The sequence below is a fragment of the Rhipicephalus microplus genome, chromosome 2 (assembly GCF_043290135.1).
Source record: "Rhipicephalus microplus isolate Deutch F79 chromosome 2, USDA_Rmic, whole genome shotgun sequence".
NCBI lineage: Eukaryota > Metazoa > Arthropoda > Arachnida > Ixodida > Ixodidae > Rhipicephalus > Rhipicephalus microplus.
In genome coordinates, this window is record NC_134701.1 from 26,964,634 (window position 1) to 26,977,769 (window position 13,136).

At 43.0% G+C, this 13,136-nt stretch overlaps 1 protein-coding gene across 6 annotated transcripts in view; it reads right to left on the bottom strand.

Annotated features, from left to right (window-relative positions):
* LOC119169167 (DENN domain-containing protein 2D) overlaps positions 1–13,136 on the bottom strand; it is a 647,735-nt gene that overhangs the window by 397,980 nt on the left and 236,619 nt on the right. For all 6 annotated transcript variants that reach the window (XM_037420269.2, XM_075886337.1, XM_037420270.2 and 3 more), the window contains one exon: positions 10,850–10,930. In XM_037420269.2, coding sequence (XP_037276166.1) covers positions 10,850–10,930 — 81 coding nt within the window. The remainder of the gene's footprint in view (positions 1–10,849; positions 10,931–13,136) is intronic.

Below are 13,136 nucleotides of genomic sequence, written 5' to 3' on the forward strand. Positions count from 1 at the left end.
CATTTTTCGCTTATCCCGAAAAAGTTTTCATAAAACCTGCCCCACATAATAAAGGCAACCCCAACTTTGCTCCGATATTTTGAGAAAAAAAGTTTATTCATAACGTGAGTAAATACGGTATTCTTTGCTGCAACCGGGTTACATTTGCAAACGGGTTTGAGTTGGGATTAGAGTACATATATATGGCATTGGTGCATGTGAGTAAACCAATGCAAAACTAACACCACTGCAATAACCGTCGTGAACATATCTCAAGCCATCTGCTGTAGTTGTGCTCATCGGAGCTTCGGTTGCGGTCCCGCCGCAAAATAGTTGAATTTCCCTGCTTCGCAAAAGTACTGGCGGCAAATTTTTCAAAACGGCAACGGCTTGTTCGAAAAGACAAAGAATTCTCTCATTAGACTTGACCGCTGCCTCCAGTAATTAAAACATTAATTATTGTTATTAAAATACTGCCACAATTACAGCATCCAGCGATTTCAAAATTTCTGACGTCGTTCTGGGAGCCGCATAAAACTGCCCTGCAGAGCAGCATGTGGCCCGCGGACCACAGGTTGCAGACCCCTGAGATAGACGGTTTGGCGCAGTTTGGCGCAATTTACGTTCAGTTATCAGGTTGACGCAGCAAATCTCGTTTGGCGCACTTTGGCACAGTTGGTGCAGGAGTGAGATCATTGTTTGATTGAGTAAAAAAGTACTGGTGGAAAAAATGTGCACCTCTTTACTATTCGATTTGTATTCGAAGCTATGTATTCATATTCAAAAATTTTGATATTCGCGCACCCCTAATTTTTGACCAAAACAAAAATGTAACATTATTTCGTTCCAAAGAAAATCAAAATTTTTCAATGGTTTTTCATTTGCTGGTATGTCTGCACTGAAGCATACTTCCTTAAGTGCTTCAAGAGCGAGAAAGAGAGAAGAAATGAGGTGCTATTTCAGTAGACCATTGGTGGGAACAGGGCTAAGTGGCAATAATTCTCCTTCATATTGTCTACAAATGCTGTCCTATGGCATCCTTCTCCCAGCATTTTTTTGTTTCCCGCTAATTCATAATTTCTCTTGTTTGTCAGTTTGTTTTTCTGTTTGAAGGAACATGCAAGAGGCATGGCATGAAATCCCCAGTGTGCATTCGAAAGCCACTTTTATGGTTCTGCTCCCACACCTTGACTGGAATGTGGAGGGGTGAATGTGTTTCTAGAAAAACTAGAAAAATTGTCTGGGAACAAGGGTTCTCATGGAAAATGTTTTTCTCAGAAAGTCAATTTACAGGTAATTTTGAAAGAGTAAACCATTAAAGTTTTCGTGCTTAGACTTCTACACTGCAGCATGACTGAGCTGCTGGTATGCACAGCTTTGTGCAAATTTTTACAGAAGACTGTTCACTGCATTTTATAGGTCAATCATCCCGACTACTTTTTTCAACCAGTTCCATCCCTTCTAGAGCTCCATACTTTCACACATCACTTCTAGAAAAGCTAGGGCTGTGCGAATATTCGAAAGTTTCCAATATTCGTAGAACATTGCATATGTAATATTCGTATTCAATTCGATAATCACATACTCAAAAATTTCTATTATTCTAACTAGATCATACATTCTATGCTCACGAATATTCGTTCGCATATGTCACAATGAAGAACTTATGATGTTGCGCATTTGTGACAAGAGCCTCAGTCGATCATGCAGTGATTACTACGACTTCAGCGCGTATACGGTGATGCCTGCATGGAAATTCACGGGAACGTGATGACAGCTACTAATGAATGCGGCAGCACGTCATCACGACAATCCTACCACCCATAAACATCTCAATCAATCTAAATCATGCACTGGCTGCACGGCAGTACGTGTGGCTTAGCGGATTAGTGCGCGCCGTCCACTGCCGCACCATTGTGCGCGGGACCGCAAGTGCATATCGCTCGTGAAAACGAAGGCAACTCGCTGCTGCCATATTGGCTCGACAAAATAGTCTCCACACTTTTGCTGGGTCCCATGCTGCGAGCACGAAGAAAGAAAAAAAGAAGTCAGTTTCGCCGCAAGACCAATGAAATGAATGCGATAGCAACAATTAAATAATTTGGAATGTAACGCTGAGAACAGCTAGCAGATCAAAACGTGCAGGGCGATGCTCCCAAATGACGCACGAAAACAACACACGCAGAACAAGAGCCAACTGACAACGTTAGAGCTCGATGCTCAACATGCTGTTTAAACAAAAACGACGCACGAAATATAATCTCGGGTACAGATATGAGTGCAAAATAACGAGTGTCCCAGTTGTAACTTCGCTGGGTTAGAAAAGCAGGCTCTTTTCACAAACGGGGCCTGCCCAGCTAGCAAAGTGACCTTTGTGGCCCAGGCAACTAATACAATCGTACCAGTGAAAAGTCAAGGTACACGATTCTCCCCACCTAAAAATAAGCGCGCGCACATGCCCCTAACCCCCCACCCCCACCCCCAACCACGGGGCAAAGTACACGTGGGACATAAGCGTACGTTGACGCATCGCGACGAGCTGGGTGCCAAGCGCGAGCGGCCTTTTTTCGTTCTTGAGTTTTCATATATATATAGATGTGACGCATTAACAAGGCGATTCTAGGAGAAGCTGATGAAGAGGAAGTGCGCGTGCATTAGAATAAACGCATGGCATCTGGACCACGACGTGTCTCCATTTTGCAGCGTCACACCAGCATCACACAAGTCGACAGGATCGACCTCATCAACGTGCCATGGCTAGGCCAAAGCCTCCGCTCAACATACAGAAGTTCAAGGGAACACCAGAAGACGTCCCCATCGACAAGTGGCTTCTTCTTTTCGACATGAAGACAGCCTAGGCGTCATGGACTCACCGCGATCGGGTCAGTCACTTCAGCGAATACATTAAAGGGGAAGCGTTCAAGTGGTACCTGACAGAGATTTTCGACAGTGGCGAGACATCTTGGGACGATATCAAGCACGACATGCAAGCCCACTTTGCTACGACTGACGGATATGCCTTCCGTCTCTTCATTCACTACCGACTGAAAGGAGGGCAGTCTATCAATGTCTACTACGACGAGAAAAAGCGATTGGGTTCATTGGCTGACCTGAAAGAGTGCCACATCATTTCTGGACTGACTGATGGTGTTCCTCTTGATGTGGAACTGGCGCTCGCCGGACTGTCTTTCAACTCGTCATTAAAGTGGCTCACCGCTGCTCAACGGGTCGAGACATCTTTAAAATGGGTGAGAGGAGTTTCCTTTACTCGTAACGCTAGTATCGCATCAAGAGCTCCACGTCTCTACAACATACCGCAGCAGCCAACAATAACTCCTCAACTGCGTGCCCCGCAAAACGAATGTAGATACTACTCAGCTGCTGGTTTCCCACGACAGTTTCACAGGCACAACGAATGTACGCGCCGCGGCAATGTGTCCGCTATTGATACTGAACAGGGAAACGAGGAGGGCGACCCAGAGTTTCATTAATACACTTCGGTGCTCTCATCAACGGAAAGCCAGTAAATGCAATTCTCAATACAGGAGCAGCAATTACTTGTATCAGCGAGGATGTGTACAAACAGCTAAAACTTCAGTTGATGGGAGACTCCAACATCATGGTCCAGCAAGTTGCATCAAGCATTCGAACTTTGGGTTGCGTAAACATTCAGTTACAAATTGGGAACGTCATAAAGAAAGTTCATGCACATGTGCTGCGAGGCATGAGAACGCAATTAATTCTTGGCCTAGACAGCGTTTCGTACTTCAATCTTTCTGTAAATCTGGAAATCAAGTGAGTGACACAAGCACGTGAGAATATGAACCATCCGCATCACAATGAAAAGAAAACCACTGAAGCCCCGCTAATGCGAACCCTGAATTTAGAAAACTTATCAGAGCATGAGTCTGCGGCGCTCGACTCTCTTTTAAGCAAGTTTGACGATATATTTTCGATATCTCAGACAGATATTGGGTGCATCACTACTGAGAAACATAGGATCTCACTTACCAATGCTGTCCCTATTCGTCGAGCACATTACCGATGTTCACAGGCAGACAAAGTAGAGATCAACAAATAAGTTGACGCTCTCCTCAAGCAAGGTGTTGTGAGGCCTTCATTGTCACCCTATGCCGCACATGTCATTTTAGCAGAAAAGAAAGGTAAAGGACGCACTCGTCTATGTATTGACTACCGGAAACTCAATGCCATAACGGTACTCGACTTTCAACCAATTCCACGTATAGATGATATTCTTGACCACTTGGGAAAGGTGGAGTTTTTCACTACGTTGGACGTAACGTTGGGATACCGGCATGTCCAAATGCATCCTGACGATGTTCAGAAATCTGCATTTGTCACGCCTGATGGTCATTTTGAGTGGTTGGTAATGCCGTTTGGGTTGAAGAACGCGCCAGCAACATTTGAAAGAGCCATGAAATCAATAATAGCGAAACATCAGCTCACCAATGTTAGTAATTACTTTGACGATGTGGTCGTACACTCAGAGGCACTATATGATCATATACGACACCTTGAGGCGCTATTGAAAGCTCTCAAAACCGAGAACATAAAACTCAAACGAAGAAAGTGCCAATTTGCACGCTGCAGCATTGAATACCTGGGCCACAAAATTTCACAAGGAACAGTGACATCTAAGCAAAGTAATGTGACTGCCATACTCAAATTTCTGACACCAAAACGAGAAAAAGATCTCCAGCGTTTTCTGGGCACTGTAAACACCTATCGTCAGTACATCCCCCACTTCAGCGATATTGCTCTTCCACTCACAAAACTACTCTACAAAGGCAGCAAGTGGGTGTAGACAGAAGCATGCGAGCAAGCCTTTCGTGAACTGAAGGAGCGGATAACTGAAGAACCGGTGCTTCGCATATACGACCCTTTGAGACCATGTACTGTGTACTGTGATGCATCTGGCAAAGGCATCGGTGCAGTGCTGAAACAACCTGATGACAAAGGCAAAGAACATCCTGTTGCCTACTATTCTCGCAAACTACTTAAGCACGAGGTGAACTATGCTATTACAGAAAGAGAATGTCTTGCCATTGTAGATGCCGTTGATAAATGGCATTGCTACCTTCACGGAAAGTCATTCACTGTTGTAACAGATCACTCTGCACTCTAGTGACTGAAGAATATTAAAAATCCCCAAGGTCGTCTCTTTTGGTGGTCTTTGAAACTGTCAATGTATGATGTGAACATCAAACATCAAAAGGGCACAAGTAATGTCGAAGCAGATGCGCTCTCCAGAGTCCCAATAGTTAATCTTCTGTCACACGAGGACCTTCAGCAATGCAACAATGAGCGTCCAAAAGGAACGCATTCATTCGAAAATAACATCATCGTCAAAAGAAAAGGACTACGGAAAATATACGAGCCCCATGAACTGCGCCCAACCATTCTGAAGAATGCACATCAACATTTTGGGCATGTCGGAGTGAAGAAGACGCTATCACTCCTGTCTCCGCAATATTATTGGCCGCATATGGTAACCGATGGTTCCACTTACATTCGGCATTGTGATACATGCCAGAGATGCAAGAAGACGAAAACAAAAAAGCTTGGGATGCTTGAATCACTGCCTCCAGCTGAAGAGCCCTTCGACTTCTTTGCAATAGACACCATTGGAGGATTTTCTGGATATGGCTCGTCAAAAAGGTTTATACACTTGGTTATTGATCATGAGACTCGCTACGTAAGGGCGTTCGCTCATACGAGAACCGGCGCATTCAGCGTGGTATGGCCGATGGCGGGGCGTTTGCTCATAAAAGTTAGAACAGCGACGCCTACATTTAATAATTGAAAACAATTTTTTTCTTCTGGAAAACCACGGAAGCTCCTTTCAGATCGTGGAACAAAATTTGCTACAGGAAAATTCAAGCAGTTTTTAAAACATAATCGTATACACCAACTATTCACCTCATCTCATCATCCACAATGCAACAGCATGAACGAGCGGACAAACCAGACTACTGTAACGAGACTTAAATGTAACATCAATGACGAACCACAGAAGTCTTGGACTAAGCTGCTTCCGGAGGTAATTGACGAATACAACAGAACACCCCACAAAGTGACCGGCTACGCACCTTCCTTCCTGATGTATGGAATTCCATCTTATCCTACTGTACTAGAACAACGAGAAGAAATTGTCGAAGAAGCGTGAAAAACTGCAGTTACCAATTCTGTCGCCTACCACAATAAGAACAAAGTCATTTATGATAGAAAATTTCTTCCGATTGAGTTCGAAGTCGGTGACTTTGTCCTTTACGAGACACCATGGCATCCCAACAACGGTAAACTGAGTTCCGTCGCGGAAGGACCTAAACAAAATTCTACGCAAGGTCTCAACTGTGAACTATGAGATAAACCGCATTGTGCTACCTTTACGTAGAAACTCTGACATTGTGCATGTTAGCAAACTGCAGCGTTATTTTGTAACTTCTGAACTGAGACTTTCTCGAGGGGACGGGAAGCGTGACGCATTAACAAGGTGATTCTAGGAGAAGCCGTTGAAGAGGAAGTGCGCATGCATTAGAATAAATGCATGGCAGCTGGACCACGACGTGTCTCCATTTTGTAGCGTCACACAGATATGTATACATACACGGTGCATGATGGTGGTTGCGGTGACGATGACGAAAACCAGCTGAGACTGTCCATATAATTGCTATCACAATAAAAAATATCTCAACACAAGGGCAAATGCACGCGTATACATAACGGGGCATGCACGGCACTGATGAAGTGAGCTTAGTAGGCGATGCACTACGCGCAACTAGCTAAGGGCACGCTCAGCTTGACGTTCTATGGTAACGCGTTTCATGTATAACCACGCCAGATTCGCTAATGGATCACCGTACAAACGTACGTATGTCAAAGCCTGACTAGTCGTCCGCCAGCTGTGCCACTACTTCAGTATGTATACTCTCTTCGTAGTTCCGGAATGATTTCACAGTAGCGGATATGGTGATGCGAATGAGCTGAAGTCTTTTTCCACGCAATGGCAAACGTAGAAAAGGTCATGAATTTTTGGTACCGTTACAATGGCGTCATCACATATAGTTTTCCGTTGCTAACAGCGGTGCACGAAAGGTGACGGACGAATTAATGCATAGCTCCATTGCGTTCCCAAAAGCACCTTTGAAAGTCGAACAAGCATCGCGCTCACGCGGCAACATCTCCTGCAATCAACCCACTGTTACAACATTGCTGCAATCTCGCTCTTTTGACAATGGCAGTTCACTGCTGTTGGCAGCCAGTGCACTGAAGGTGGTTGTGATGCAGCAAAATAGTGCCCTTGCCACCGGGAGTTGTGGGGTATGTGGGGCATGTTTCTATCACACATGAGTTATCGTATATCTCATGCGCTTACATCGCGTTATCACTGTGCGCCCAGTGCACCTCGGTCACGACTGTGCAGTTATCAGGGTAACACAGCATTCTTGAAAATGGCGAGCGCGGTGTTTGAGAAAGGCAAGGGAAGAAAGCGAGGTAATGAGTATTGCTGTGTAGCTGAAAAACACCCCAAGTACTTATATTTCCCTTGGTGGCTTGACCGGTGAGAACAGGGGAGATTAGAAATAAAACTGTAAAATCAGGGTCTTTCGAGCCAAAACTGATGTTTTGGGAACCTGGATGAATGGTGACCACTGGGACTGCTTTAATAATTGCTTAGATTTAAGTACACAAGTGATAAGTGTTACATATTCAAACCAGTGACCTCAATCTCACTGGTCATCATAGCAGGTAGGAAAGCTTTTCTTTTTTTTTTTGTAATAAAAAAAGTGCAAGAGGTTTGTTCATGATGTGGATTGAATCCAAGACACAACAGTCACAAGCTCAACTATTACAGTCTTGTGCTTTCTGGCAAATACAGATGGTGACATTTTTTTCATTTTTGTGCACAATAACTGACTATAGTAACAATTGAGTAAAAGATTACTGGTGCAAAAAAATTGCATCTTTTCATTATTCGATATTTGATTCATATTCGAAGCTATGTATTTGTATTCAATTCATATGAGAAAATCTTAATAATTGCATACCCCTAAAAAAAAACTAGTAAAACTGTTTCGGAACGAGGGGTTCTCATGGAAAATGTTCTTGCCAGAAAGTCAACTTACAGGTGTTTCCAAAGAGCGAACTTATTAAAGCTTTTGTGCTTGGACTTCTACACTGTAGCATGACCGAACGGCTAGTATGCACATCTTTCCGCAAATTCTTACAGAAGACTGTTCACTACAACCTATAGGTGAATCATCCCAACTACTCTTTTTAAGCAGTTCTATCCCTTTTAGTGTTCGATACTTTCACACATCGCTGACAGCTTCCCTTATTTTGCCATAAGCCTATTGGTTGATAGCATTTTTCTAGACTTTGTGAAAGCCTTCGATAAAGTTTCACACCAATCACTACTGCTTAAGCTTAGCGCACTGAATATCGACCTAAACACTCTGAAATGAATCAAATCTTTTCTTACTAACCGCAACAATAACCGCTAATAATTGTTCCTCAAAACCCTGTGCAGTTAGATCTTGCGTACCACATGGTTTCGTTTTGGGTCCTTTACTTTTTTTTAGTTTACATCAATGATCTAGAAAGTAATATTAAATCATCCATAAAACTGTTTGCACACGACTGCATTCCGTACCCCAGAATAACTAATGAAGACGACAAATTACTTCTCCAAGCTGATCCTAATAGTGTCTCTGATTGGTGCAATACGTGGTTAATAGATCTTAATGTAACCAAGTGACAATTGCACGCTCTTCTATCACTCCAAAACTTTTCTACTACACATTCAACAGAACTAAATTAGAGCAGGTTAATAGCTACAAATACCTTGGTGTTTACATGATAAATGATCTATCGTGGCATTCTCACATTAAATGTATTTTTAATAACACCAACCACTTTCTTGGTTACCTCCACAAGATCTTCCGCCAAGCACCCCTACATCCTAAATTACAGCTCTACCAAACATTAGTCTAGATAAAAAAAGATTGATGAACATGCTGATAAAAACAAAGATAACAGATAACACAAAGATAACAAAGATAACAGATGATAAAAACAAAGATAAAAAGATTGATGAACATGCTGACCAGGTTAGCTGAACTGAAGGACTTCACTAAGAACTTCCTTCCACATGAAGAGATCACAAGTTGGACTGACAGCGTGTGGTCGAAAGTAGAAACACTGATACAACCTCTTCAGCCAGCACCAGAAGCCACCAAGGTGCTTCAGGCAGAACAACTGAAAACAGGAGATTTTTATGGTGCTTGGCTGATGTGTTCCATGACACCATCAGTGATACCCTTGCCACTGGAACACGCCCTGGTTCAGTTCATGAAGAAACAAGAATGAAATCTCTGCAGTACGAATATCTTCTGCACTGCATTGTACATTGACCACCGCTATTGCCTTCTTCCCATACCTCATCAAAAGTATCAAGCGAGGATGCACTTAGTCAAGACCTAGAAGCAAACCCTTTAGCAAAAGCAATGTAGCAGTGGCATTCCAGGCAACACTACTACACCCCCTTCAGAAGAAGCAGAAAAAACCCTCGAAGCATTTCTGAAAACGAAGGAAGCTGAAGCTGGCACCAAATCGCGTTTGACAAGTGAGCCAAGATTAGTGGACGTCGTACTTATGCTAGAAATGATGGACAAAAAACCACACCTTCTAAGAAGCCGAAATGTGTCGAACTTTTGGGAAGATTGCAAAGAGCGGCAGCCGGGGCTGCACATGTTAGCACAAGTGGCCCTTGGTGTGTCAACCACACAGGTCAGTGAGGAGAGGGCATTTTCTGCACTGAATTTTGTTTTGTCGAAGCAGCAGTTTTGATAGTCGGTGAGTACACTCGATGATCTGCTGCTTTTGAAATCGTGCTCACTTAAAAAAAATGGGAGATTCAAATATGAGAACAAATAAATAATAAGTTTTTGTTGTTACTTTGCTTCAAAGTTTCTTGCAGAGTCCCTTATAGTAGTATTATAGTTTTGGGACATGACACCTCTCCATTATGAAGTTATCAATTATCAGTTATCAACTGAGTTATCAATTATTTAAAACTTTAAAGTATTCTAACACTTTCATTTCATAAAAAGTAATGTTGTGAACCATTACAGTTGGGGTACCATTACGGTGTTTGTTTGTTTGCTCCGGAACAGAAACAGAACGGAACTTTTTTTTGTGGAACGAAACAAAAACCTTTCGGCACCCTAGCATCAACTGGTCCAGCTACAATCCGAGTTCAAAGCACTCTTAGTTGTCTTTCATGCTATGTGCCATTGCTGGGACTGAGCAGAAAGAATTGTATAGACATAGGTAGCAATGCTTTTTTACAATGTTGCATCCACAGATGAGATCACAAGAACCTTTTATACTGAACATCATCTTGGGGCACACACCGAAAAAAGATGCACACACAGTGTCAAGATGTGCACGTGTATGCTAAGCTTCCTTATGTGTGCCTTGATTAGCACCACGAAATCTTTTTCAGCGAACCAGACAAACTTGCCCAAGAATTTCTAGTAGGTGAACCTCCTTGTTCCACGTAACTGCAGAGATGACACATTTAGCATCAGTTACTACAGCATTTCACATCCAATACTTACCTCAAAATTAACTTCTTATGGTATCTATTTTCGGCTTGAAGTATAGGCATCGCAAGTACCCCAGCCATCGACTTTGTTTTTACAGTACCGCAGTGCCACACATTCACTACCTTTCCAACACTAGTTTCACAAAAGATTCGCTTTTCTGATCAAAGTCATAAATCAATTTTGGCTCTCAGTCCACTTCTGATAATACACATGTACATGCAAGCACATGTCGTTCCTACCTTGTGGTAGAAGGCTGGTGCTGATGCTCTCGATGCCAGACACAGCACCACAGGACTCTGCATCATCCTGCTCTGCAAGACCTTTGTCAAAAAAGAAGAAAAAAGAATGGTTCTTTATTTAACTTGCACTTTCATTTTCATTGCATCAAGGACAAAGGTGTTTTTGTAGCTCATCCACTAAGCAGCATTAAAACTGTTGTGCCTCGTTTTCATGGTGTGACCGTTGCTTCACAAAGTGGCAGTAGTCAGAGCTTTTGGCTGCAGCTGCTATATGTTCATTGTAGAAAGAGAACACTGATTCAGTTATTCAAATTGATTTTCAATGAATAATGCCCAACCTTCATTCTTCTTATTGTTGTTTTTGATGAAGCAACATACAGAAGAATGAAAAAAAACACATACGCAAAGAACGCAAGCACTGTTCTGCAACCGATTTTTGCGTCCCTAATGTGTTTGTGTGTTTTTTTTGTATTGTTCTGTGTGCTGCTTGATCAAAAGATCAAGGCTCACAAACTAGCCCATCAATACATATTAAGCAAGTTTCAATCTTTTTATCGTGTTAAACTTTTATGCTATCTACCATCATTTTCAAGCCTCCTTGGCATACAAACGGGACAGCATAAGCCCAAAGAGGCAGCACCTTTCCTTCGGCATATCTCGTACTTGTGCAGCTAATTGTTAGATCAGAAACAATGACAAAAGAGAAAGTGACACAACATGTCTCTTCATGTGTAGTTTTTCCTCTAATGTAAATTGCTTACTAATCTCTCCAAATATTAATTAGCCCACATTCGATTTCTATTTCACAATACCTAACTGTGCATGTACAGTCCTTGGCCATACGGAAGACCAAAATGATACACCAGGTGCATAAAGCTGCACAGAACCGGTCGTTGCTTGTGCTGCACCAGTTCCACTATTTTTGCCACATCGGACTTGAAACGAGTTTCAAACGCCACTGCCACTCAAAATTTAGTGTGATGCCTACATTTTCTGTTGCTGAAACCACTAAAAAAGTGTGGTATAGGAAGTAACCAATTCAATGTTGCTTATGAAAGAAGACAAACATTGAGTGTACCCTGCACAACTGCGTCAATCAATATATGCATAGGTCAGCGAACTCACTCATGAGTCGACTAACTCAGACTCAGATCATGCCATGAGTATGGCTGAGTCTAATAATATTTTGATGAGCTTGAGTCCGAATGAGTCCGCTTGAAGAAAGTTTTCATGAGAGTCCAAGTGAGTCCGCCTTGAAAATGTTGATGAGTCTGAGTCTGAATGAGTCCAGAGTGCATCATATATTTCTTGAGTAAGCTGGAGTGAGTTGCACATTTTTTTATGACTTATGGTCCTATCTACTCATCTTGAGCACAACTATCACCCTTACTTGGATACACAATTATACTCATGACCACTCAACACATCCCAAAGCAGTACGGTTCCTACACCATTTCATTAATTATTTATCAGAAGTGTCAATTGCAGTGCGGTGTGCCTGCATCTTCCCCTCCCCCCTCGAACTTTTTCCCGAAATCAGGGCGTTTTGAGGGGCTAGTTGGTTGATTTTATGCAAGAGAAATTGTGCTAAAATAGAAAAGAACACCACAAAGAAGGAACACTAAAGAAATTGAGCGTAAACTATGCTCTGCATCAATTTACTGTAGGGCGTCGGTTAAATAGGCAAACTGCACATATCTGCTGAAGGGTTCGGGCTGTCAGCCCTAAGAAATGAACACTGCAGATGAAAACCTCGTAGATTTATTAGTGAGAAAACATCAAAGTAACATATGAATTACATGAAATGCTCGGGCTATGACACTGCCCATTAACCGAGGCCTCGGCAGGGCACACATCGCAGGCACCAACTGCCCGGCTGGCGTGTCGGATGAGTCTTTTGAACTGTCCAATTGCGCCATGTGTATCTCTGGTGTGCAGCATGTGTTTCAGTAGAAGCAGCTGTGCGATGAGCGTGACTCCCACACATGACTCCCGCCTGTGGAGAAAGGGCTCGCTCAGCATGATTATCTATCTCGTCTTCCACAGCATCAGTCTTGCTTTCATCCCCCATCGATGCAAATCTTGACACGGACGTCGGTATGACCCGTGATGTCGCACTTCTCCAGGATGTCGACCTTGCTGCCGGAGGTCTTGATTTTGTGGCGCCAATCTCGACCTTCTTCCTAGCAGCCGCCGTCTCCGTAGCTGCCGGCACAGAAAACTTGGCTAGATCCTGCGACTCCTTAAGGGAGCCGCCAATATCATGTTTACAGAAGATTGCCGTGCG